At 37.6% G+C, this 26,611-nt stretch overlaps 1 protein-coding gene across 2 annotated transcripts in view; it reads left to right on the plus strand.

Moving 5' to 3' along the window:
• Positions 1–26,611, plus strand: part of DHRSX (dehydrogenase/reductase X-linked) — a 380,969-nt gene that overhangs the window by 96,132 nt on the left and 258,226 nt on the right. For both annotated transcript variants that reach the window (XM_027842409.1, XM_027842410.1), the window contains exon 3: positions 1,519–1,587. In XM_027842409.1, coding sequence (XP_027698210.1) covers positions 1,519–1,587 — 69 coding nt within the window. The remainder of the gene's footprint in view (positions 1–1,518; positions 1,588–26,611) is intronic.

A 26,611-nucleotide genomic window follows, 5' to 3' on the forward strand; every position in this document is an offset into this window, starting at 1 on the left:
TGAATAATGCAAAAGATCTTTTTAAAATTTGCTTGGTTAATATTTGTTACTTAAATTGACAACTTTATCAGAGATGTAGGTGCTCTGATGTATTAAACAGCAAAAGGACAAAAGAAGGATTGTGTACCAGCATGTTATTTTGCTTATTAAGAGTTAGTATGCTGCAACAGGTAGAGCTGGCTGCAGAGTGAAGAAGACTTGATTGTCTCTACTAAATACTGATTATGTGTTCTAGGCAGGTTCCAGGTAACTCCCCCAGCAACTCTTTAAGACATTGAGTTATGGAGCAGGTGCTTCTCTGCATTGGTAGAGGAAAGGGACTTCCTCTAGTTCCACTGTGATTTCCCTATACCAATGAAATAACAAGTTTCATCAAAATTTTTTTTTAACTTGTAAAATACTACCTCTTTCTTATGTGGTCATTTTATTTGATTGAAAGGGAGCACCAAAGGTCAACAAACATTTATTAAACATTTGCTATGTGCCAGATATTAGGCTAAGCAGACATTTGTATGAGAATCTCAGAGAAAAGCTGTTTAAGGTGAAAGATATTCTAAGGACCTGAGAGAAAACAACCCATGCAATAAAAGTACTACTGAAAATAAAATAGAATTGATTTTTTTTTTAAAAAGAGAGATGAGAAACTGAGAGGCAAAAATAGTCACTGATATTAGAGATGTCTGTAGTGTATTGTTTCCTACTACCTAATTTGAATGTGACTGTTTTCAATACTTTGGAGTTTATTTTTGGGAAACTCTGAATCAAAGAATGATCTAGGGATTAGGGGACTTGTGTCATATATGTCAAGAATATGGATTTTTAGTTTCCCAGTTGAAGTTAGAAATGGCTCACTACACATCAGGGGACTCTGATTTGAGACACAGAAGCCAGATCAAAATATCAGCAATCAGAGAGCAAAGAAGCCAGGTACTGAAGAGGGATTAGAGAGATCACTAAGAAACAGAAGCAGAGACATCAGAAACCAGAACACAAAAAAGTGAAGTCAATAGGCCTGAAAAGCCAAGTGCCTGAAAACTGAAACCAGTTGAGGAGAACTTGTGCTGTTAATGTGGGGAGGTGATCTGCTTGGAGGAAACCTCTGATGTTTGATAGAGATGATTGGAGGAAAACAGAATCCTAGGTGAAGAGCTGGCTATGGGAAAAGCTGCCTTGCTCTCTATTGCCATCTATGGCCTGATACAGAGAAACCCCTCAAAGACAAACCTGTTTTGCTTTTTACTGCCTTCTATGGCCAGAGAAAGAGAAAACCCTTTAAAAACTACAGAGAGCAATACTTAAATAGCTTTAGATATTCTAGGATTAAAGAGAACTGCTTTTCACAGAAAGGGTATAATGCCAACAATGGTGGGAAATACCAAACATAGTAGAAGACATCTTTGTCTAAGAGTAGACAGTAGAGATTCAAAAGAAGTACAGGGATCATATGTTTCGGACTCTTTTAATAGTTTGGTGATGGGTTCCATACTAATTTGAATCTTTCTTTCTTTTTTTTTAAAGCTGGAAATAATGAGAGACAAGGTCAAGAGGCTGTAAAACAAATAAAGGAAGAAACTTTGACCTCCAAAGGTACACATATATAGTATAGTAGTTGTTCTTTTTAATGAAATGAAATGACTTCACATATTTCTTTTTTTAAATTGTTATTTGGTATTTTATTTTTTCCCCATTTACATGTAAAAAGAATTTTTAACATTTGTTTTTAAAACTTTGAGTTGCAAATTCTCTCCCTTCCTTCCTCCCCACCCACTCTCATTGAGAAGGTAAACAATTCGCTCTAAGTTATATGTGTGTAGTTATGCAAAACGCTTCCATAACAGTTATGTTGTGAAAGACTAACTATATTTCCCTCCATCCTATCCTGCCCCCCACTTATTCTGTTCTCTCTTTTCACCAGTCCCTTCTCAAAAGTGTTTGCTTCTGATTACCCCCTCCTCCAATCTGCCTTTCTGTCTATCATCCCAGTCTTCTCTTATCCTCTTCCCCCTACTTTGTTGTAGGGTAAGATAGATTTCTATACTCAATTGAGTGTGCATATTATTCCCTCTTTAAGCCAGTTCTGATGAGAGTAAGGTTCACTCATTTCCTCTCACCTCCCCTTTCTTCCCCTCCACTGTAAAAGCTTTTTCTTGCCTCTTTTATGTGAGATCGTTTACCCCATTCTACCTTTTCCTTTGTCTTTCTCCCAGTATATTCCTCTCACCCCTTTATTTTATTTTTTAGATATCATCCCTTCATATTCAACTCACACCTGTGCCCTCTGTCTATATATACTTCTTCTAGCTACCCTAATAATGAGAAAGGTCTTATGAGTTACAAATATCATCTTTCCATGTTGGAATGTAAATAGCTTAACTTTGATAAGTCCCTTATGATTTCTTTTTCCTGTTTACCTTTTCATGCTTCTCGAGTCTTGTATTTGGAAGTCAAATTCTCTGTTTAGCTCTGGTCTTTCCTCAAGAATGTATGAAATTCCTCTATCTCATTGAATATCCATTTTTCCCCTAAAAGATTATACTTGGTTTTGCTGGATAGGTGATTCTTGGTTGTAATCCTAGCTCCTTTGCCCTCTGGAATATCATATTTCAAGGCCTTCAATCTTTTGATGTAGAAGCTGCTAAATCTTGTGCTATCCTGATTGTGGTTCCACAGTACTTTGAATTGTTTCTGACTGCTTGCAATATTTTGTCCTTGACCTGGGAACTCTCTAATTTGTCTATAATATTCCTGGGAGTTTTCCTTTTGAGAACTCTTTTAGGAGGTGATCGGTGGATTCTTTCAATTACTTTTCTTTTTAAAAATATTTTTTATTAAATTTATTTATTAATTTTTAGTTTTCAGTATTCACTTCCATAAGATTTTATTTTTTTATAATTTTGTTTTTAGTTTTCAAAATTCACTTCCATAAGATTTTTAGTTTTGAATTTTCGCCCCTATCCTCTCCTCCCCCCTCCCCAAGATGGTGTGCAATATGATATAGGCTTTACTTATACATTTATATTGAACATATCTTCACAATAGTCACGATGTAAAGAACAATTTGAACTAATGGGAGGAACGAGAAAGAAGAAACAAAACAAAATAACAAAAGAAAAGCAGAGCAAATAGTATGCTTCCATCTGCATTCAGATTCCAAAGTGCTTTCTGTGGATGTGGATAGCATTTCACTCAGCATCAGTCCTTGCAAGTCTTTCCCGGTTTTTCTGAAGTTGGCCTGCTCATCATTTCTTATAGCACAATAGTATTCCATTACATTCATATACTGCAACTTGTTCAGCCATTCCGCAATTGATTGGCATCCCTCAATTTCCAATTCTTTGCCATCATAGAAAGAGCTGCTATAAATATTTTTGTACATGTGGATCCTTTTCCTATTTCTATGATCTCTTTGGGATACAGACCTAGAAGTGGCATTGCTGGGTCAAAGGGTGTGCACAATTTTATAGCCCTTTGGGCATAGTTCCAAATTGCTCTCCAGAATGTTTGCATCAGTTCACAACTCCATCAACAATGCATTAGTGTTCCAGTTTTCCTACATCTGCTCCAACATTTATCATTGTCCTGTTTTATCATGTTAGTCAATCTGATAGGTGTGATGTGGTACCTCAGAGCTGTTTGCATTTCTCTAATCAGTAGTGATTTAGAACATTTTTTCATGACTATAGATAGCTTTGATTTCTTCCTCTGAAAAGTGGCTATTCATGTTCTTTGACCATTTATCAATTGGGGAGGATTCTTTCCATTTCTATTTTACCCTCTGGTTCTAGAATATCAGGGCAGTTTTCCTTGATAATTTCTTGAAAGATGATGTCCATGCTCTTTTTTTGATCATGGCTTTCAGGTAGTCCAATAATTTTTAAATGATTTCTCCTGAATCTATTTTCCAGGTCAGTTGTTTTTCCAATGAGAAATTTCATACTTTCTTCCATTTTTTCATTCTTTTGGTTTTGTTTTATAATTTCTTGATTTCTTAGAGGCATTAGCTTCCATTTGTTCCATTCTGATTTTTAAGGATTTATTTTCATCAGTGAGATTTTGGACTTTTCTATTTGGCCAATTCTGCTTTTTAAGGCCTTCTTCTCTTCATTGGCTTTGTGGACCTCTTGCTACTTGATCTAGTCTATTTCTTAAGCTGTTATTTTCTTCAGTATTTTTTTAAGTCTCCTTTACCAATGAATTTCTTGCATCACTGTCATTTCTCTTGCCAATTGTTCCTCTACTTCTCTTACTTGATTTTCAAAATCCTTTTTGAGCTTTTACATGGCCTGAGACCAATTTGAATTAGGAGCTTTGATTTTGTTGTCTTCTTCTGAGTGTATGTTTTGATCTTCCTTGTCACCAAAGTAGGTTTCTATAGTCTGAGTTTTTTTCTGTTCTTTGCTCATTTTCCTAGCCTATTACTTGACTTTTTAACTCTTTGCTAAGGTAGTGCTCTGCTTCCAGTGTGGAGGGTGCACTGTCCCAAGCTTCAGGGGTTTTTGTGCAGCTGTTTTCAGTGATACTTCTAGGGACCTGTAAGTTTTCAGTTCTGCCAAGGTGGTATGATCTAAGGATAGGTGTTTACTCCTCTCCTGGCCTATGATCTGGTCTGTGAGTAATCACAAGTACTCTTTTCTGCCCTGGAACTGTGAGGAGGGTTCCCTCTCCGCTGCTGTCACAAGCTCTGCTATTCCAGTGCCTTTCCTCGCCCCAGGACTGCTACTGAAGACTGCAACCCAGATCCAAGTAACAGACTCCTGCCTCAGTGCTAGCAAAGAGACCCCTGAAATCTCCTGACCAGTTGTTTGATCCCCTTATCATCTGTGGGTTGAGAGCTCCAGAAGCAGTCACTGTTGGAACTGATTCAGTCACTCCCAAAGCCTGACTGGTTTGCTGGGGCCTGGACTATGCTGGCGCTGTCAGGACTGTGCTGGTGCAGCCTGCTCTGGACTGTGCTCCTCCTTCACCCAGGTCCAGCAGACCTTTGCTGCTAACCTTCTACATTGTCTTTCGAGTCTGTTGGCTGAGAAGTCTGGAAACTGCCATTGCTGCCAGTGATTCAGTCCGTTGAGGCCTGCTCCGGGTTTGCTGGGTCCTGGTCTATGCTGGTACTCTCTGTGCTGGACTACGCTTCTTTCTCAGCCTAGTGCAACAGACTTTTCCTGTCAGCCTTCCAGGGCTGTAATTTTGTTTCACTCTGTCTTATTTGTGGATTCTGCTACTCTAGAGTTTGTTTAGAGTCATTTTTTAAAGGTATTTAGAGGGGTTTGGGGCAGAGCTCAGGGGAATTCCTGCCTTTACTCCCCTATTTTAGCTCTGCCCCCAACTTCACATATTTCTTAAGCCATTGAGGCGAGGGGACAACAGAAGTGGATGAATAAGAACAAACTTTGAATGTTTATGTGTGGGTTGAGATGGGTGTTCACTGGCAATAAAGTTCTTGATCAGAGTGTAGGAAAAAAAGAGAAAAGGTATCATTATTAACTCAAGTGGTCTCCACCCTGGGAAAACCAATGAATCTTGGAGAGTAGAGCATAGTGGATCAGCCAACTCTGAAGTCTACTTTAAGGCTATGAAACCTACCATTAGATCCTTATGTAATAGTTAGGGACTGATAGTTTGAGAAAAAAAATAACATTCCAAAGAAAATTTATCATATGATCTTAAAGTATTTTGTGTATAGTAACATGCTTAGTGGTTTTCCATTCTATTCAGAGTTCCCTATTTACACCTCCTGTCCCCTTTCCCCCCGACTCCTCACTGTGGAAGCATAGAATCTCAAAGTTGGAAGGAATCTTGAAGGCCACATATTCTGTTTTGAACAAACTATATTCCACTGTACAAATGTAGTTATCTAGGGCCTCTTCTTAATGTAGTAGTACCTTTTTAGTTCCATCTCTTTCCCCTTCTCCACCCTCAAGTCCTTAATACTGTTGTGGGGAGGGGAAGGGTTAAGCATTTATATAGCACCTACTCTATTACAGGCACTGTTCTAAGAGCTTTACAAATATTTCATTTGATTTGCACAACAATTCTGAAGTAGTTGCTGTTATTATCCCCATTTTATAGTTGAGGAAACTTAAGACAAACAGATTTAAGTGATTTGCCCAAGGTCACATGGTTTGTAAATGTCTGAGGCAGAATTTAAACTCAGGTCTTCCTGACTTCAGACCCCGTGTTCTATGCATTGCATCATCTCTCTGCCTCTTTGTATTGTTGTCAGTTGGGGGATGACTAGTCAAATGGCCTTACAGATTATGAAGGAAACCTACTTTACCAGAAAGGCTTCCCTGATTTAGAACTCCTTTACCTGATGCTGAAAACATTTTCATGGAATTGAAGACAAATAGACCTTGAGAAAGATTTAAACCTGGAAAATGTTGAGGTCTGGTTCTCGTGCCTCTGTCAGTCCATGGTATGAAATCTCAGGATTTCTCGGAGTCTTATTATAAGATTCATAAGACAGGACAGGACTCTCATAAGACTTGTATGTCAGTTTTATCTTGTCTCAAGTATCTGTCAAAAGACAAAGTATTCATGGTGAGGTATATAGTTATTCTTGATTTTGAGATATGTAATTAAGAGTCCTTTTATTGAATGATAAGGTGACAGTTGGGCCTGATAATAGTTTTGAGTGTGAAATACCATCTTTAAGAAAGTTAGATACTTTATTGTAGGACTTTTTTGTTTGCTTGTTTTGTTGTTTAGGAAAAACCTTGTTTGGAATATCAATGACTAATGCTTTTTTAATCCATATTTTTTCATTTGAGAGGTGGCTTGGTATAGTAGATTAGAATGTAAATTCTGTTGGAGTAGGGATCGTTTCATTCTTTGTATTTGTATCCCCAGTGCCTGGTACAGTACATAATAATACTTGTTGATTGATTGGTAGGCTTGGAGTTAGGTAGGCCTGGGTTCAAGTCCTATGTCTGGCACATACAGATTGGCTTTGTGTGATTCCAGGCAAGTAATTTAACTTTCCAAGTACTTTTCTAGGACTAACAGTTGCAGAACAATCAATTAATCAATAAAAATTAATTAAGCTCCTACTGTGAACCAGGCACTGTGCTAATGCTGGGGATCAAAAAGAGACAAAAGACAGCCCCTGCTCTCAAGGAGCTTACAATCATGCAAACAGAGACAAAGCATGCTATAAATAAAATAAATAAGAAATAATTAGGGATGGCACTGGAATTAAGAGAGGTTGGCGAAGGTTTCCTGTATGAGGTAGAATTTTATTGGAATTTAAAGGAAGCCAGGGAAGTCAGTAGTCAGAGCGGAGGGAGAACATTCCAGGCATAGGGGACAGCCAGAAAGGTTTGCATCGGCAGAGGGTTTCCTCAGTGGGGAGTTCTTTACACTAACGAAATTGCAGGACTGGACGAAAACAATAATCACAAAAATATGTGACAGTCTAAAATCCAGTTTACTGAAAGCAAGTTGCTTACTTTAAAAATGTGACTCATATGAAGGCAAAAGGTTGTTGCAGACAACCTTCAGCTTTCTGAAAAGTCAAAACCCTAAACATGTTGAAATAACTCCCTAGATTTGTTAAAGAAAAGCATGCTACAAACAAACAGCCAAGTAACTGAAGAACTTGTCTAAGCATCTCAGTTTTTGTGTGTTGGCTGCTGAAAACCTGTGTGAACTTTAGTTCACTGTACAAAAAAAAAAAAAAAAAAAAGATTTGAAGTCCATCCTGGCAGGAAGCAGAGAACCAGCTTCAGGGCAAGATTCCCTTGATGTGTAAATACTTCATAATTTATAAGGATTATTCTCACTTAAGAAAGTAGAGAAGTCACTATTTTAATATTTGATCACATATCAGGTACTCTAGTAGCTTTTACTTTTCATCAGATCACATCAGGTATAATCACTAAACTTGACATCTCAGAGTTGGCCGGCAACGGACTGATCGTCTCAACACCTAGCCAGGTGCATCCAGCTGGAGGAGAGGACACAGAGTTCAGACAGCAGCACAGAGGACAGAGTAGCACTTTGTTCTTTGCTTTTAGGTCTACCAGTTCTCTGGCTCGGATGAATTATTTTATGGGAAAAGTGGCCTTTTTCATCTAGAAGAACATCTATGAATGTTTAGCATCTCTAGTTTATGTCGGTAGAGGAGGATTAAAAACTCTGTATAATGTGTTACTAGGTGTAGGGACTGAACCATTACACATTGAACAGCGGTGGATAGACAGCCAGTCTTGAAACCAGGAGGACTTGGGTTCAAGTTTCCCACTCTGATATTTACTAGCTGTGACCCCGAGCAAGTTATTTAACCTCCCTAAGATTGTCAGCTGCAGAGAAGATGCCAGCTTATATTGGTAGAGGGCATTATCTTACCCAGGAGTTCCTTGTGTCAACAAAATCACCCATCAAGTTCCTATAGGGTGGGATTTGCAAAGTATTGTGTAATGCTGAAAACAAACTCTCCAAATAGAGTAGAGGAGGACACTGTGACCTGCTTCGGCGATTTTGGCAAACCTCAAGAAAGGTATGTGGCATAATCAGTTGGATCAGATATTTACCAGATAAGACTTCTAGATCTACTCATACATCCTGCATTCTTGGTCTAAAGCATTTCTTTTCAAAGGAAAATACCCTTAGGCATAGTAACATTGCTTTCTTATGAGTTACTTAGCGTGAATTAATTTAACACATCCCTTTCCCTTATGACAGCTAGCTAGGAGAATGACCTTGAGAGAATAGGTGTTGTAATGGAGTGTGGGATGGGAAGAAAAGGGAGAGATCAATAAATGCAGTGGGATTGCTGCTCAGAAGAGTCAGGAAGAATGGATAGCATGAAGGCCCTGGGCTACAGGGAAGGAATGTTTTGTATATGTCACACTTCCATCTAGGTTAGGAGTACTGTGTCTTAGAGTGAAAGGTAGACAACTACTGACTTCTAGACTGGATGGAAGGAATAAAACTAGAGGCAAACTTAGCTTTTGATAAATATCTGTATACAATCAATTCAGTAAATTTTAATTTGTCTCTTTGTCTTTAATCTCTTCCCTGAGCAACTCCTTCTACTGGATACTGCTAGATTAATCTCCCTAAAGCACAGCTAGGATTAACACTCCCTTGTTTCCTAGCATCCCTTTATCTACCCAATATAGACCCTTGTAGTTGTTGGTAGTGGTGGTGGTGGTCCTTCTTTCTGGAAGAGAACCATGACATGCAAGTGAATTGGATTTAAGTGAGGGAGGGCTGACCTGATATAGGACCTGATCCTTTGAACTACTTAATCTGAATCCAGTCTACTTTTCCAGCCTCTGTTTTGGTATTCTCCTTCTTGAACTCTATTTTCTAGACAAATTAAACTATATAATGGGAAGTTAAGTGACATGGTCTGTGAAGAGCTGGATCTGGAGCCAAGAATAATACCTGAGTTCAAATCCAGCCTCAGACACTTAATGTGTATCCCTTGGTAAGTCGCTTTAACCTCTGTCTACCTCAGTTTCCTCAGCTGTAAAATAATGGGGATAATAATAGCACTTACTCCCCCCCGCCCAGGGTGGTTGTAAGGATCAAATGAAATAACATTTGTTAAGTGCTTTGCAGATTTTAAAGTGCTGCATCTGTACCTTTGCTTATGATGTTCTCTCTGCAAGGAGTGATCACTCCCAGCTCCTCCTTTCCCACTTCTTAATATAACAATACTACCTCTCCTATTGTATTTTCACATTACATTTGTAGTGTATTTATTTCTATATGTGTCTAATTTCTCCTGCTGGAACTTGAAAGCAGGGGCCACATCTTATTCTTTTTAGTATCACCTGAAATATCAAGTGAATGTTTGTTGGCTAATTGGAAATGAATGCAGTAAGTTATATTTAGTCATATAATTACATTGATATTCATTGTTTGTGCTTATACTTTGGTGTGCTCTTTATGGAATTTAGAGGTCTTTTATAGTAGCCACCCCCCAAAAAAAAACCAGAATGAAAAACAACATATCCATTAAATATGAATGCTCTGTCTCTTCAGCTCTGATTGAATTACCTGAGAAAGCAATTGGACACCATCAGTCCAGGTCCAAGAGGACCCAGGTCGACTTTTTACACTCTTAAGAACATCAGGAGAAGTAAGTAATAGTAGTAGTGCTTGATCCTTCTGGAAATTCTGATTACTTATTTAGAATCAGGACAATCTGCTTAGCATGGTCAGGGGTAGTATTTCATCCTTAGATGCTTGTGGATTGATTATGGAAATGTATCCTCCTCTGGACAGAAGGAGGAAAGAGCTTTCTTTTTCACAAAGTGTATGTGGAAACTCAGTAATACAGCAAGGGACTCTTGCTGCAGACTTTTGGTGATAGTTTCTTGGGTGACAGAATGGTCATATCTTTGAAGCTATTTTGCCCCCATCCTTCCTTTTATGCTCTAGATCAATGGAAGTCTTAGATAGATTGAATGTCCCTGCCATATCCACCTCCCTAAAATAATAATAATAATGATAATAATAATAATAATATAATAATAATTATAATTGTTGTTGTTGTTGTTGTTCAGTCCTATCTAACTCTTTATGACTCCATTTTGAGATTTTCTTGTCAAAGATGCTGGAGTGGTTTGCCATTTCTTTCTTTAGCTCATCTTACAGATGAGAAAGTGAGGTAAACAGAGTTAAGTGATTTGCCCAGGGTCACACAGTAAGTGTCTGAAGCCAGATTTGAACTCAGAAAGATGAGTCTTCTTGATTCCAAGCCATACTCTGTCAATTGCACCACCTAGATGCCTAATAATAATAATAGTTAGCATTTATTTAGTGCTTTAAGGTTTGTAGAGCATTTTACATATATTATCTCAATTGATCCTGACAACAGTCCTGTCAGGTAGGTTACATTATTTATCTCTATTTTACCAATGAGGAAAATGATAATATGTAGCCAAATTTTGTATATTTCACCACTCATAGAATTAGAGCCTGGGAGAGATTTAGAAATTATCTAGTCCAATCTCATTTAACAGTTGAGAGAACTGAAGCTTAGAGAGGATAAGTGACATGCCCAAGGTCACATAGTATGTTATTGACAGATTCTAGGTGTCTTAGCTCTGAGAGATGGTGGCTTGCACACAACTGGAGAACACTACTTGGGAGAGGTGTGTCTTTCCCTGGATCCCCAAAATATACTCAGGAGCCTGCATATTTAGCACCACAACCCCTCTTTTTGGTGCACCAATTCCCAGACATTTCTGACTTGTAGTTTAGCCCACGCTACCATTCAGAGTAGCATTCTCGTAACTAGGTGTAGATACAACTGTATGATTGGGGAATGAGGAGGACGTTATCTCTCTATTATAACAATGTGAATTAGGCAGTCTTAAGTGTCTTTATGTGGTGCACTCTTCCTTACTGAGAATTTGATGGCAACCAGAGGAACTGTACAAAAGACAGCTCTGAGGCTGACTAGTCATAATGGCCTAGGGCAAAGCCCGTAATTCTTTGGGAAATGAAGTGGTTGGACTACTAAAGGGTCCCTACCAGTGCTATAATTCTAGGACCTATCAGGTTTAGCTCAGATACTTCTTTACATTTTATTTCCATAACATAGTCTCTAAATTGGCTGTTGGTAATTATGCATGTATGTTTCTTTTTTAATAGAAATACATAAAACATTATTTAAGCTTCAAAATTATTTCCATATTTTTAAGAACATTTGTACTTTTTTCTCTATCTACTCCATTTTCTTTGTTCTTGATTTAATAACTTATCCTTTTTACAGTTTACTAATTTGTGCTTTGTGAAATCATAGTCAATTAAAATTGTTACATAACAAATATAATTAATTGAGTATTCATTGCAAGAGATGTATAATAATTGTTGTCAGGAACAAAGGCAGCCTGGTTCGTTTTCCTTTCTCAGACATTTTAATGTAGAAGATTTAGAAACTCTTATCATCACTTACCCATATTGCCAAAACTTTGACTGCTTTTGTGGAATTATCTCTTGTTAAAAGGTCCCTTATTTTGGAATATGATCTTATTTAGAAAACAAAACAATAACCAATTAATCCAAATTAGAATTGTTAAATTCCATACCTTCCCTTTCATGTTCCATGCATATTCCAGAAAAAAAAAGTGTTTAAAAAAAAGCAAACTTCATTTCACAAGAATACTCATCACAGAGTCATTAGACACAAGAAGACATCATGAGATTATTTGATCCATCTCCATGATTCTGATAGCAGTTGTATTCTTTAAAATATTCAGAGAAGGAGATCTTCTTACTTCCTTTGCTAACTTGTTTCATTATCTCAGTGCCTTTAAAATCAGAGAGGTCTTCTTTATACCTTATTACTATCTTTCTTGTTGCAATTTTAGTCCCTTATACCTCATTGTACTGTTAGTAAAATGGAGCCGATTGTTGCCACTACTTCATACGTTAGACATTTATACAGGTCCCTCTCCTTTAGTTTTCTCTTCATCAGTTTGATTCATTTCAGTTCATTAAACATTTAGTAAATGCCTACTACATGCACAATATGGCTTTCATGTGTGGGTGGATGGGAAGAGAAATCCATGGAAGGTGAGTGGAAATAGTAGTAAGATGGTTATTGTAGTGGTCTAGTTTAATAAAGGTCAGAATTAGGGTGGTGCCAGTAGAAACAGAAAGGAAGGGAAATTTTTTTTTTCCTTTTTGGTGAGGCAGTTGAGGTTAGGTGACTTGCCCATGGTCACACAGCAAGTAAGTGTCAAGTGTCAGGCCGGATTTGAACTCAAGTCCTTCTGACCCCAAGGCCAGAGCTCTATCTACTGCGCCACCTAGCTGCCCCTGGGAAATATTTTCTTTTAAATATTTTATTGATACCTTTTGTGTTTGTCTTATAGTTATTTCTCATTCATCTCTCTCCAGATCAAATTGTATCTTGGGACAAAAAAAAATAATAAGCAAAAACTTCCCATAAAGAAACCTTGCCTGACAATCTGTGTGATAGTCTAGCCTAGAAGTACTTCACCTTTCTGTCAAAAGGATGGAAGTATGTGGCTGCATCTTCTCCGGTACCTTCTTTGATTTAGGTAGGAATAGATTTAAGAAGTTATAGAAGTATCATTGAAAGGATTTGACTCAGTGAGCTCAATGATCTTAGAAAGGCATGAAGTGATGAAGAGTGAAGTGAACAGAACCAAGAGAACTTTCTGTTGCATATAGTAACAACAAGATTGTTTTAAGAGTGACTTTGAGTGACTAAGTAATTTTGACTATTATAAATATACAAATTAAGAGGTATTTATAGAATAATTTTACATATGTGTATGTATGTGTGTGTATATATATACATACACACACCTATTTATGTCTAATGGTAGCCATCTCTATGGCAGGAGACAAGGGGAGGGAAGAAAAAAGGGGAAACAAAAGAAGCTTGATCAGTTTGTTGCATATTTGGAGGGAATAGCAAGTTGTACATGGTAGATTTGCAGTTTCAGGTGTAATTATCTTTTTTATTGTACTGTGTTATGGAAATGTTTGTTTTGTTCTGTGAGTTGAAAATAAAATAAACTTAATAAAAATAAAAAAAAAAAGACGAAGAAAGGACTTGGCAATGAGCTGCATGTTGGAAGGCAAAGGTAGAGAAGAGTCCAACATGTTGTGTTTATCCTTTGTTCATGGAGAGGACCATGGCATCAGAGAGTTGATGACATGACTTGCAATTGATGTTGATTTGAGTGAGGGAGGGCTGTGCAAGGTGACCAGCCTCACTTTCTCCTCCAGAGTCATCTGGGTTCAGTGGCCAGATAATTCATCAGGATGACTGGAGATGGTTCAGGATGCAGTGGAGACCCTGGCCCTTTTAAGTTAAGATCTTTTCGGGTTCTGACTTTGAGTGAGGCAACACCCATTCAGTGAATAGGCCTCTTTAAGAAGTGAGTCAAGGGATGGCCCCTTTAATCCAAACAAGAAAAAAAAAAATGGAACTAGGAGGGGAAGACCCTCAGGGTTGCTGGCCAAAAGAGAAACAGTTACTGTTTACATTTACTCTTGAGCCTGGAGGGCCCAAAAAACAACTGTTAAGTGGTACTTGAGCCTTGCTTATTATGAGAATGCTGTTTCTATTACCAGAAAGAAGGAAGTCAGGGAGAAGAGCTAATAACGGGCAAAATATGATGTTTGGTTTTGGACATGTCACATTTAGGGTGCTGGTAGAACATTCTCAGTGGAGATGGGTACCTTGCTAGACTATTGAAAATGTGGCACTGAAGTTCTAGAGAGAGGCCATCCTGGGAATACGTATTTGGGAGTCATTTGTGTAAATGTAGTAGTAGAAACATGACATTTTATTCCTCTGAAATAGTAGGAAAGTGTGGAATTTTTAAGTCATGATGGCTAGTGGTTGAGGGAGATCAAGGAACTATTCTTTAACACCAGTCTAAAAACAAGTTTCCTGAAGTGAAGTGAGAAGAGCTAATTGGGGAAGGGAAAGGAAGGGAAATAAGCATTATTAAATGCATGCTATATACCAGACACTGTCTAAATGCTGTACAAATATTATTTCATTTGATCTTATCTAATATTAAATTAGATTAAATTTAATCTAATATTAAATTAATATTAAAATATAGGTCAGAACTATAGAAGATCAAGTGAGGGGAGAGATTCTTGGAGTGGTGGATGTGATGGGGTTGGGATCTGGGCCCCAGAAAGGGAAAAACCCTGGACTTTCCCACATGGTCAAATCTGGTGGTCCCCTGAGGCTATAATCCCATCAACTGGCCTTTCATTGTGGACCTCCCTATGGCCCCAGGCCACTTCTCCATTCTCCCTTGGCCATATGGTCCAGGTCCCTGGAATTTTATTACCTCATAGAGTACTTGGCCACTCCTAGATCCCTCCCAGTCTTTCTGTATATAAGGTCCATCTTGTCTCCATTAAGATGCTTATATTCTTATAATCTAACCACTGCGCACTCGTGTTCTGACTCCTTAACTTAAGAGTCTGCCCAATATGACAATGTTCTAATTAATCTTGTCTTTGACTGAAGAAGGCTTGGGTCGAATTCTTTTGGGCAGGATCCACGTGTTGTGATTTTGGGGTCCCCAGGACTCCTGAACCTCTAAACCACATCAGATAAAAGGTCCTAAGGGTCAGGAAGACCCGAGTTTGAATGCCACCCCAGACATTATCTATATGACTGTGGGCAAGTCACTTAACTTTTCTTGGCCTAAATTTTATCATTTATTTGTGCAATGAGGATAATAATAGCACTATTAGAAACAAATACATACTGAATGTAGGTTCTGTGCCTTTAGAGCTGATCTTTGTCAGCACCCAACTGTCTCCCTGTTAGGTATTTAATGGCCTTCCTCATCAAGAATCTGTGTGTATTTGTGTGTGCATGTGTACTATGTACTTGTTCATGCATGAACACATATATATGTATCTGTGTGGTTTGAAAACTGGTCTTTCCCTTTTCTTGGCAGTAATGGAGACATTCTGTCTTGAGACAGGTGTTCGACTTAGACCTCTCATGAATATGCCTCTCATCTCTAGATTCAGTAATTTGATGGAATGTTCCTAATGGTATTTGGCTGCCTTAGAAGAAAAATGGCTTATTTGAGGGTTTCCACATAGAGTTTTTGAGACTTAATTTTTGTGAACAATTTGGCACTAGGACAATTCATGTTAGTTATAAGAAGCTTGTTTGTTGGCATTTTAGAATATAGTGTCCAGGAACTAGAACTAATAACATTCCATTCAATTCAGGGGTTTGTTGGGTTGGCACATCTTAACGAACTAACTGTTATAACTTTCTGCTTCTGTAAGGAAATAATATTAAAGTCTGCTTTTTCCATCATTTACCACTTTAATTCTTGGTTCAGGGTCTTAGGCTAACATCCTACTCTTTCTTTCAAAATAAAAAAAAAATCACCCAAGAGGGAGTTCCCTGCATAAAACCAATTAAATTCTGGCTTTTATCTCTTTTTATCCTAAGAAATGATCCTTCCTCAAAGCCTGCAGGGCAGTAGAGGCTAGAGTGTGGAAAGTTAAATTGTTGCTTGCTGTATCTTTCTCTGTTACAGGTTTTAATGCCAAGAACTTGTCTGTGTCAGAGTTCCTAGTTCCCTGTTCCTTTTATTAATTTGGCTAATGTAAAACCTTGCTGTTTCCCATATATCTTTTTGAATGCCTAAAAATTCTTTTTTTCTCCTCCTCCTTCTTTTGAAGAGGCAAGGTGGCAATCTACCATAGTTACTTCACAAAGTGCGTAGATTCAGAAGTAAGTGAAAAAAACTATTGGAATTGGAAAAGGCATTAGAGATCAATTAACTCAGAATATATGGTGAACTAGTAAAATATCCAAAGAGTTTACCTTAGAGCACACGATCTGCCATGGCTTTTCATTTATGACTCTCAATGGAGCAGGCAGAGCATGAAGCAGAGAAAGGAGGAGAGAAGGGGAGAGAGAGAAAGAGAGAGTGAGGAGGAAATGAGAGAGATAGAGACAGAGAGAGTCAGAGGCAGAGACAAAGAGAATGTGAATGATCTTTTTTTTTTTAAGTTTATAGTTTTTAAGAAATATTGATCTTTGGGGAAGCTAGGTAGTACAGTGGATAGAGCACCAGTCCTGGAGTCAGGAGGACCTGAGTTGAAATCTGCCCTCAGACACTTATTAGCTGTGTGACCCTGGGCAAGTCACTTAACCTTGATTGCCCTCTACCTCTGAAAAGAAAGAAAGAAAAAAAAAAGAAATATTGATCTTTGATAATAAATATTTGGCAGATAAGTAAATTTTGGTACAAACTAGTGCTTGTCCATAAACCACAAATTGGGAAATAGTGCTCTAGTCAAATCTTTCTCACCCTCAGTCAGTCAGTAAACTAGCACTTATTAATAGTTTCTTTCTTTTTTTTTTTCTTAGAATTCAGTTTTATTTTATTTTCAGTACTCCCTCCCACCTCCCCCCTCAACTAGCATTTATTAAACACCTACTTTGTGTCAGGCATTGTGCTAAGCACCTCCTGTGGTGAATTGATTAATCCAAGTTTATAAAACCAGAAAACATAGGGTTGGGGCACAGATCTAACTTTGATGATTTCCAGCGAATATGCAATTTTTCCCTGGAAGTAATCTTTTGGATAGCTTTGTTTTTGATATTTTTGTTGGTACCCTCAGTCTATTACTTAATATCATTCTTTTGCATCCTTAGTTCAGCTATAATTCTGACAAGTCATTGCTATGTATTCTACATTTTTGTTGATTACTTTTACAAGAAACCAATGCCACTCCCATTCTTGATGATCTAACTAAGCAAAACAGGTGATTAATATTTGCTACATAATGTTTGCCTTGATAATGTTTTCTAAAATTTTAATTCATTATCTTGATCTTTGGATTTTCAGAACCCGGACAAGTAAGAAGCCCAAATAACTACAATCTTTTATTATTTTTTTTTGGTATTAATATGTAGTGGTAATGCATATACTAAATGATGGCCTTGAGGCAATGCCATATCTGAGAGGACCTTCTGAATCATCAAATAAAGATTATCTTCAGTATTGCTTTAGTACTAAGTATTTTTAATAGTAGTAATGAAATTTAGTACAGTTTATTGTACTTGAATTTTTTGAAAATTAGCAGACAACATTCAGAATGCCTACTTCCTGAACGATTTTGCATCGGTGAAAGTGAGTTTCTTTTGTTTTGTTTTGTTTTGGGTTGTTTTTTTGCTTTGTTTTAGTTTTTATCCCTACCTCAGTACATGCTACTAGGTCTAATGTAAAACTAGCCCAAGAATGAATGCCATGCAGTTTGGTTTTCAGCAATGGCTTTATGAAAAGACCAGAAAGGCTATTTAGAGGGAATAAGATTAAACAGAGCAGGTCAAAATTAATGAAATGTTGCTTTAATTAACTTTATTGGCCTCAGAATCGTCTGAATCCCATGACATTCAGTTGGCTGTTAACTGGGAGTTATCCTACCCAGAAAGATACATCTATTGTAAATTGAGAAGTTCTCTTGCCCCAAGGGTTGGTGAGCTATCTTGGGTTTGTAGACAAAGGAGGAAAGCAGCCAAGTATTGGTAAGACTAGGAGAGGGAAAAACACCACCAACAACCACAAACATTTCTTAAGCTCTTCTTATCTGCCTAGCACTATGGGAAGCACTAGGGATGCCACCAGAACAGTGACATAGCTTCTACTCTTAAGAAGTACACACTCTAATTTTGGGAGATAATGCTGTATACAGGAGGGTAAATTTAATGACACATGGGAAAGCCTCCAGACACCTTAGGAAGCAGTGTAGGGTAACTGGGTCAGAACTGAGCTGAAAATGGATGTCTAATGCCTGGTGGGAAGTAGATAATTGGAATTTGGTTGGAGAAAGGGAAGCTCTGTGCATCTTGCCCTGGTTTCTGATGAAACTTATCCTGGTGGTCAGGGTCCTGTTGGTGAGACACAGTGGGAAAGGAAAAGGTCCCTGGCTTCCTTCTTGGACATCTGATGGTGTCACTGGTCCCTCTAGTCTGACCATCTGCTGGCAAGCTCCCTCTAGAGTGATCACCTCCTGGCTCTTGGCTGTGGCTGTTTATGTAGCTCATACTGACACAGCACTTTAAATTTTGCAAAACACTAAACATATATTATCTCATTTGATCCTTCAACAACATAGTGAAGTAGATGCTTTTTATTAACCCCATTTTGCAGATAAGTAAACCAAGGCACAGAGAGGTGAAGTGACTTGACCAACTTCACCCACCTAATAACTGTTTGAGGCAAAACTTATTAACTCAGGTCTTTATGACTTCAAATTCAGCACTCTCTCCATTATGCTACTGAACTGCCTCATGAATGCTGTCGATTTGTATGAGAGTTATTGCCTTATTCAAGTTATCAGCTATTCCATGACAATTTTTGTTTACTATGCTTCCTTTAGCGCCTTTCCTCAGGATGTTTATATCCCGAGTGTTCAGTGATAGGTTTGTGATCTTAGATTAATTCTATCTTAGTGCTTTCTTTTTCACTTATAAAGTACTCCTGTGCTACCATATTTGTCTTCCCAATCCCTAGCTTTAATGTAGCTGTATGGTTTTCAGTACAATGAAATTTGCTGCTCTAATAGTATTGCCTCATTTCCTACTCATTGGAGTAGGAAATATTAGTTCATATCTCAGTTCTTCTTACTAGCTATGGCCCTGGGCAAGTTACTTTACTCCTTTGAGCCTGAGTTTCTTCATCTGTCAAATAGAGGTGATAGCTTGCCTGCCTTAAAAAGTTGTTGTGGAAATCAAATGATTTAATATATACAAAGCTCTTTATCCTTCACTTGTCCTACCAAAATATCTTATTGTGACATGAAACAGACCCTGGGTACTTGAAAGTTAATCTAGTGGAGCATAAGTTCTGGTAGGAAAGACTTTGAGTATGTTTTATTGTCCACGGACTAGCTTTGATAGGCTCAGAAAAGTTTATCATTAAGAGAACAGCCTAGTCGGTGATGTATGTCAGTCACAGTAAATCATGAGGATTGTTGATTAATGCCAATTCTAGTGAAATCACAGATCCTTGAGAAATACACTAAATTTGAAGTAATGTACTTAATGAACCTTAAAGAGGAATATAAATATAAAATATGATTATTCAAATTCTGATATATGTATTTTTAACTTTTTAGGGGAGTCTTGATGATGGAATAGTTATTTGAAGAAGGAATTTGTGTCTTATAAAATGGTACATTACTCTCTGCTTTATAGTATTTTTCTCATCTCTGTTTTGGGAATTACACTTTAGTTTAACATTGGAAGCCTACTAATTTCCAAGTCTCACTGAGTCTTGTTTCCTCATCTGACAAAAGGACCTAATCATCTTGGTTCTGCCACTTGCCACCTATGCGACCTGGAGCAAGTCAGTTCATCTCGGTTTCCCCATCTGCAAAATAATGGCGTGACTAGATGACCTTTAACTCCCTTTCTAGATCTAGATTTATGATCCTCTTGTTCTCAAGAGTCCAAAGTAAATTTTGTAGAAATTGAAGACCTTGGACCTTGGTGGTTTGGGAAAGAAGTAAACTGCTGCTAAGCCATCATCAGTATTTCAATAATCCCTACCAGGGATCAGAGAGTTGTCAGGCAGGAGAATTTGTTTGCCGTCCTACTGGATGAGTAGTAAGGGACAGGGAATAGCCTTGGACAGGTTGAGAAGGGGGAGGCAGTATAAAATGAAATGAACAGCTCAAATTTGTATAAGGCTCCAAAGTTTGCCAAGTGGGCTTCTCATGTCAAGCCTGCTATGTAGGTAGTTCTGATTTTATCATATCAGTTTTATAGCTGAGGAAATAGATCCAGATGGTTAAATGACTTGCTCTTCTTTTGGAGATAAGACTGGAACCTCTGACTCTTAAGTGTCACAACAACGTTTTGTATCTTAACCTTCCTACCTTTGTGACCTTGAGCAAGTTGCTTAACATTTCTGGGCCCCAGTTTCCTTATTTGTAAAATGAGGGGGGTTGAACTAGATAACTTCTAAGTTTTCTTCTAGATCTAAATTTGTGTTTTTATGATAGATTATATGTATTGAATATTTCAAAAGCAAGCATTTAGAATTGGGTGAATTCCTGCACTTCTTCTGCCTAGGAGCAGCTAGATGGTACAGTGGATGGAACTGTGGGCTTGGAGTTAAGAAGACCTGATCAAATCTGGCCTCAGACACTTACTAGCTGTGTGACCTTGGGCAAATCACTTTACCCCTGCCTTAGTTTCCTCAGCTTCAAAATGGGAAACATAATAGTACCTACCTCTGAGGGTCATTGTGAGATAGTATTTATAAATTGCTTAGCACAACGTCTGGCATATACTAGGTGCTTAATAAATCCCTTCCTTCTTTCCTTTCTTCCTTCCTTCTTTGCTTCCTTCCTCTATACAGAGATCTAATGGATTTAGGTGAGAGACAACTGAATTAAGAGTGGATTCATTATACCCGCATTTATTTTCCTCATTAAGGAAAGCTTTGGGGAGAAACCAACTATACATCTAATATTGCTTTATTAACTCAGGTTAATTAAGGCTATTAACTTCAGTGTATTGATAGAAATTGTCTTAATAAAGAAGGGGAAATGTACTAGATAAATTTGATTAAGTGCAAAAATGTTGATATTAAGATATTTCTCTTTTTCAAGAGATCAAAGGGACAAAGGCACCCAGCTTTTCCCTTCTTGTCTCCCCGTTTGTCCCACTTGGAACTCCTACTTGGAATTCACCTAAGTAGCCTTTGGTAGATTAAAATCCTCATTATTAATTAGTTCAAACTTATTCTTTCTTTTGTCCCAACTTTTCCATAGTCCAGTATGGTAATAATAAGGGAAACATGTCTGGGTGTGTATTATCGTGGTTTGGATTTGATTTTTAAATGCTTATGAGACACACCCTTTGGCCATTTACCTAATACTCTACCCATTGTGAGGTGATGTGCCAATATGATACTTGCCCTGACAAGTCTTATGGGTGTTTATGATTACGACCTTTAATTAATATAAGTACATTTATATTTTGACAGTAGACAGATAATAAAGATATCAGTGCAACAACTTTGGCAGGCAATAACTTCTGAACACTGCTATTTTATAGCTTTCTTCTCAGCTTGGAGCCCCAGAGCACCCTGAGGACAGGTTCTTGTTAACTATCTTCCACATCTTGAATAGCCCTTTTCACTTGGAAGAATTTTCAGGGGAGGAGAAATAACAATGACAGGAACTGAAAATCTTTGGGAGCATTAGTTGTGAAATGCATTTTTATATAGCTAACTTATTTTCTTTTCCACAAAGCTCATACCAATGGAATGCTAGTGACCTGAGAAGTTTAACATGCAGCATTTGTTCACCTAACAGGTTTCACCAGACCTGCATTTGATAGTGTGCCTGTGTATTTATGTTAAGGATGGATCATACCATTTGTGTAGTGAGTTTTTCAATTTCTACACATAGGTACATCTGTGTGCAGGGATTCCTTACACTGAATGATGGAAAGCAGAATAAATTTCAGATAAAGCCTAACCTCTTACAGTTTTCTATGCCTCCCAAACACTTAGATCCTACTTGATCCCTTTACCCTGTGGCTTCCTGGGTTCTAATCCTGGGATTATGAACTCCTGTTGAAATTATAAATGTGTATACATACATTATCTATATATACACACATATATCTTGTATATGCATACACATATCATCTATGAATGGGTACATAGATGATATGTTCATATATATTTATGCATATACTACATATGTATGTATAAATACACGTGTATAAATATATATATGTATATAGTTTAAATGTGTATAATTTTAATCCATAGCATATAACCTCTGATAATCTCCTGGACCTTAAAAGTTAGAAGGGATATTAATCCAATCCCCTTATTTTACAAATGAGGAAAACTAGGCTCCTAGAAATAAAACAACTTTCCTAAGGTTAGGTAGTTAAAAAGTGTTGTGACTCGGCCCCAACTGGTCATGTCCCAGGACTGTGCTCTTTCCCTATAGTGTTCCTTACTCGCCTTGCTTCCCTTCAGAACCTCATTCAAGACTCATCTCTTCTCTGAAAGCATGAAAGACCCATCGCGCCTGGCTAATACAATCAGAAACTTCCTTCCCACTCTGTCTCATCATTCGTCATCACCGCATTATAAGATCATAGATCTAGGGCGAGAAGGCAATTCAGAGGCCAACTAGTCCAACCCTCTTATTTTACATAAAAGAAACTAGCATTCAGGGAGAATAAATGATTTACTTACCCAGGGTTACACCGGTAATGAGGTAACAAGCATTAGATACGGGATTTGAATCATCTCATCCTTCTGAGTGGTTAGCTTTTCTCTCTGGCTGAAGTTGTTTATTTATATACTTTTTTTAGTTGCATTCTAGGCATTTGTCAATGTCTGTTCTATTTCTTCTCTTTAATTTCTTTAGGTCTTTGAGAGAAGGGTATCTTAATATAGTTTGAGTGAGGTTTGGGGTTCTAAGGTTTAGTACAAGGAAAGATGGCAGTCTCCCTTACATACCACATATTTACAAGCAAGAAGATACTCAGGACTCCCTGCTGGACAGAAAAGGGCTTTTACAGACCATTAGAATGGGTATCACTTTGACCAGGCCACTCAAGGGATTTCAGTTTCCCCAAGCTTCTTCATTACTGAACAGTAGCCCACTGTGGTCCTTTCAGAGAGACTATGCTATTTACTTTCCTAGGAATTTGTCCAAGAGCATAAAAGATACTCAGGAAATGCCTAGCTGACTGGCACTTGTTTAAAACATTTTTTAAAAAATTGTCACATAATGAACATACTGTTACAAGCTGATTACCCAAAAGATTATTAAGGGGTTTTAGTGTCATATAGCATATGCATTATTTAACAGATAAGAAATGGGGAATATTGCAAAAAAGAAAAAAATACGTAACTTTGCTAGTTGAGAGATATCGGTACCCAGAATACTTTGTTGTTTATTTTCTGGGAAAGAAAATTAAAGTGTGCGTCATTGGAAAGCCACAGAGTAATTCTGAATTTAATTGATTTAGTAAAAGTCATACCCTTCCCATCAAAACACTATATAACAAGATTCAAAAAAAACCTATTTAAAGCTAATCAGCCACCACAGTTTTTGCTAATGAGTTGCATCATTTATCTGGCTTCCTTTTTATTTATGAATTGTCCCTGCTTTTAGCTTTCAGATTTTTAATTGCAGGTCATCCTGCTAAATGCTTTATACTCAGATTGGAATTGAATATGCAAAATAAGAGAGCAAGAGAGGAATGAAATTGTCAAAGCAATGCCATTTAAAAAAAAATCAAATGAAATTGTAATTTCACAAAAGCTACTGACTGGTTGGTGGGAAAAGGGAAAAGTCAGCTGCTCTAAAGGTCCAGGAAACATCATTTCATGAGACATTAGGTTTTCTCACCTTGTATCATTCATCATGAGCATAAGCAAATGAGCGTATTATGGAATAATTGCAGTTCACGAATCTGCATCTGTTGCACAGGATGAAGAAGTAGAGAAATATAGGAAACTTGACAAGATTTTCTAAACCATGCCAACATGTAAATTAATATTTGGTGACGTAAATGAGAAGGTAGACATGGAATATTACTGAAGTATGTTGAAAAATATGATTTGGAATTCAGAAGAATGAAACTGAAAGTGTTTATCACAGCAAAACAGTGACATTAGAGTGTAAGTACATAGAGGGCTAACCTAGGAGCCAGAAAGACCTGAGTTCAAGAACTATTTTTCTCACATATTAGCCATGTGGCCCTTGGTCAAGTCACTTAATGTCTCAGTGATCCAAGTAGGACAGTTAGGTGGCATAGTAGAGTGCCAGGCCTGGAGTCAGGAAGAATCATCTTCCTGAGTTTAAATCTGGCCTCAGACACTAGGAGCTGTGTGACCCTGAGCAAGTCACTTAATCCTGTTTGCCTCAGTTTCCTCATGTGCAAAATGAGCTGGAGAAGGAAATGGCAAACCACACCAGTATTTTTTTCAAGAAAACTCCAAATGGGGTCACAAAGCATTGGACATGACTGAAAAGGACTGAACAGAGAGCTCTAGGGTGGTAAATCTTTAAGGCAATCAAGTTGCAGAGAAGTTTCTTGTCTTGAATTAGTAGAGAGAATATCCCCATTGGCAGTTCTCCATGCTATACAGATTCAGTTCCTATCCACTTTCTCAGTATAACATGAAAATTTTTTATATTTTACTGATGGGCCACCCCTGTCCTATTTCACTTACTGCCTCTTTATACCGCCCTGACCTCCTCCGCCTACTTTAAACCAATAGAAACCTCCCTTGTAACAATGAGTTCTTTAAGAAAAGAATTGGAAAGTGATAGAGGTTCATCAAGTTCTAAATAACATTGGGGGAAAAATGAAATTGACTCTTTCAACAAAGAGGAGAGAAATGGTTACCAACATGGAGAGAGAGAGAGAGAGAGAGAGAGATATTCTCTATATAATTTATATACTATATATGTTTCTATAAATCTGTATATTTCCCTCTCTCTAACATCTTCATATCTTCTCTGTTTCTCTGTCTCAACATTTTTTATAGCAGAAGCTTTTGTTGTAGCTAAGAGTTGGTGCCCCATCAACTGAGGAATAACTGTGTGAATTATAGCATAGAAATGTAATGCCATAGTATTGTGCCATAAGAAATGACAAAAACCTGGAAAGACCTTTATGAATTGATCAAGAGTGAAGTGAATAGAACCAGGAGACCATTTTATACAATGATTATAATAATGTAAAAGAGAACACCAAACACTTGGGAATTCTGATCATTATAAAGGTCAGTCATGACTTTAAAGGAGGAATCATGCTTAGTGGCACAGTTCATAGAGTGCCAAGCCTAGAATTAGGATGACCTGAGTTCAAATTCTGCTTCAGATACTTACTGACATTATGACCATGGGCAAGTCATTTAACTTCTCTCAGACTCAGTTTCTTCAGCTGTGGAATGAGGATAATAATAACACTTATCTCAGGATTGTTTTGAGAATAAAATGAGATAGTATTTGTCAAACACTGTAAACCTTATACTACATAAAGCTGTCATTATTATTATTATTATTGTTATTGTTATGTGCTTCCCACCTCTTGTCAGGGAGGTGATGAACTAGAGGTGCCAATTGAGATACACATTTTCCAAATGATGGTCTTGATCATGTGATACCAGCAACTATCTACCTGTGTACCTTTCTCATCTCTATAAAATCTTTATGAGACAGACCCCTATGTGTATTGGAGCTATCCTTGAGGAGAACATGAGATGAACAGGTCAACTTTTACACACACTTTTCTATAATGGATCACATCTTCATAAGAAAGAAGAAAGGTAGGAATGTAGGAAGGAAGGAGAGAAAGAAAGAGAGAAGGAAGGGAGGAGCAAAGGGAAGAAGGAAGAAGAAAAAAGGAAAGGGAAGGAAAAGAAAGGGAGAAAGAAAAAGAAGGTAGTAAACAAGCATTTGTTAAGTGCCTGCCATATTCCAGGTATTGTGCTAAGTGCTCTACAAATATTATCTCATTTGATCCTCATAACAACCCTGGGAGGTAGGTGCTATTATTGTTATCTCAATTTTATAATTGAGGAAACTGAGGCAGGAAGAGGTTAAGTGGCATATTCAGGGTCACACAGCTAATAACTGAAGCCAAATTTAAACTCAATTCTTTTTGAATCCTGGCCCAGCACTCTATCTATTGTGACTCCTAACTGCCTCTGTGGTTACATGATTGATTGATAGGAACAGAAGGAGGTGATTCTGCTGTGTTTATTATTATTATTAATATTATCATCATTATCACTACTGTTTTTTCTGTCTAGTCGTGATTTCATTGGTTTAATGAACTCCATATGAAACCTCCCACTAATGTGACTGTTTCGTAACTTATTGTTTAAGAGAGGTGCTGGTCAAATGTTGACTCAGGGACACACAAATAGTCCCTAGTTGTCCTCCTCCTGCAAAAGCCCATCCTTTTAATATATGTGTTATTCCTGGGATGCTGTAAGATTGTAAAACAGAATACCATAATCTCTTTACCCAAAGAGAAAAGTTACATGATGGCTGAAAGCAAGCTTCAGTGTATTACTCATGATGATTTTTGCATGATAAAAAATGGCATTAGAAG

Source organism: Vombatus ursinus, unplaced genomic scaffold, assembly GCF_900497805.2.
Source record: "Vombatus ursinus unplaced genomic scaffold, bare-nosed wombat genome assembly UNPS02014872.1, whole genome shotgun sequence".
Classification (NCBI taxonomy): Eukaryota; Metazoa; Chordata; class Mammalia; order Diprotodontia; family Vombatidae; genus Vombatus; species Vombatus ursinus.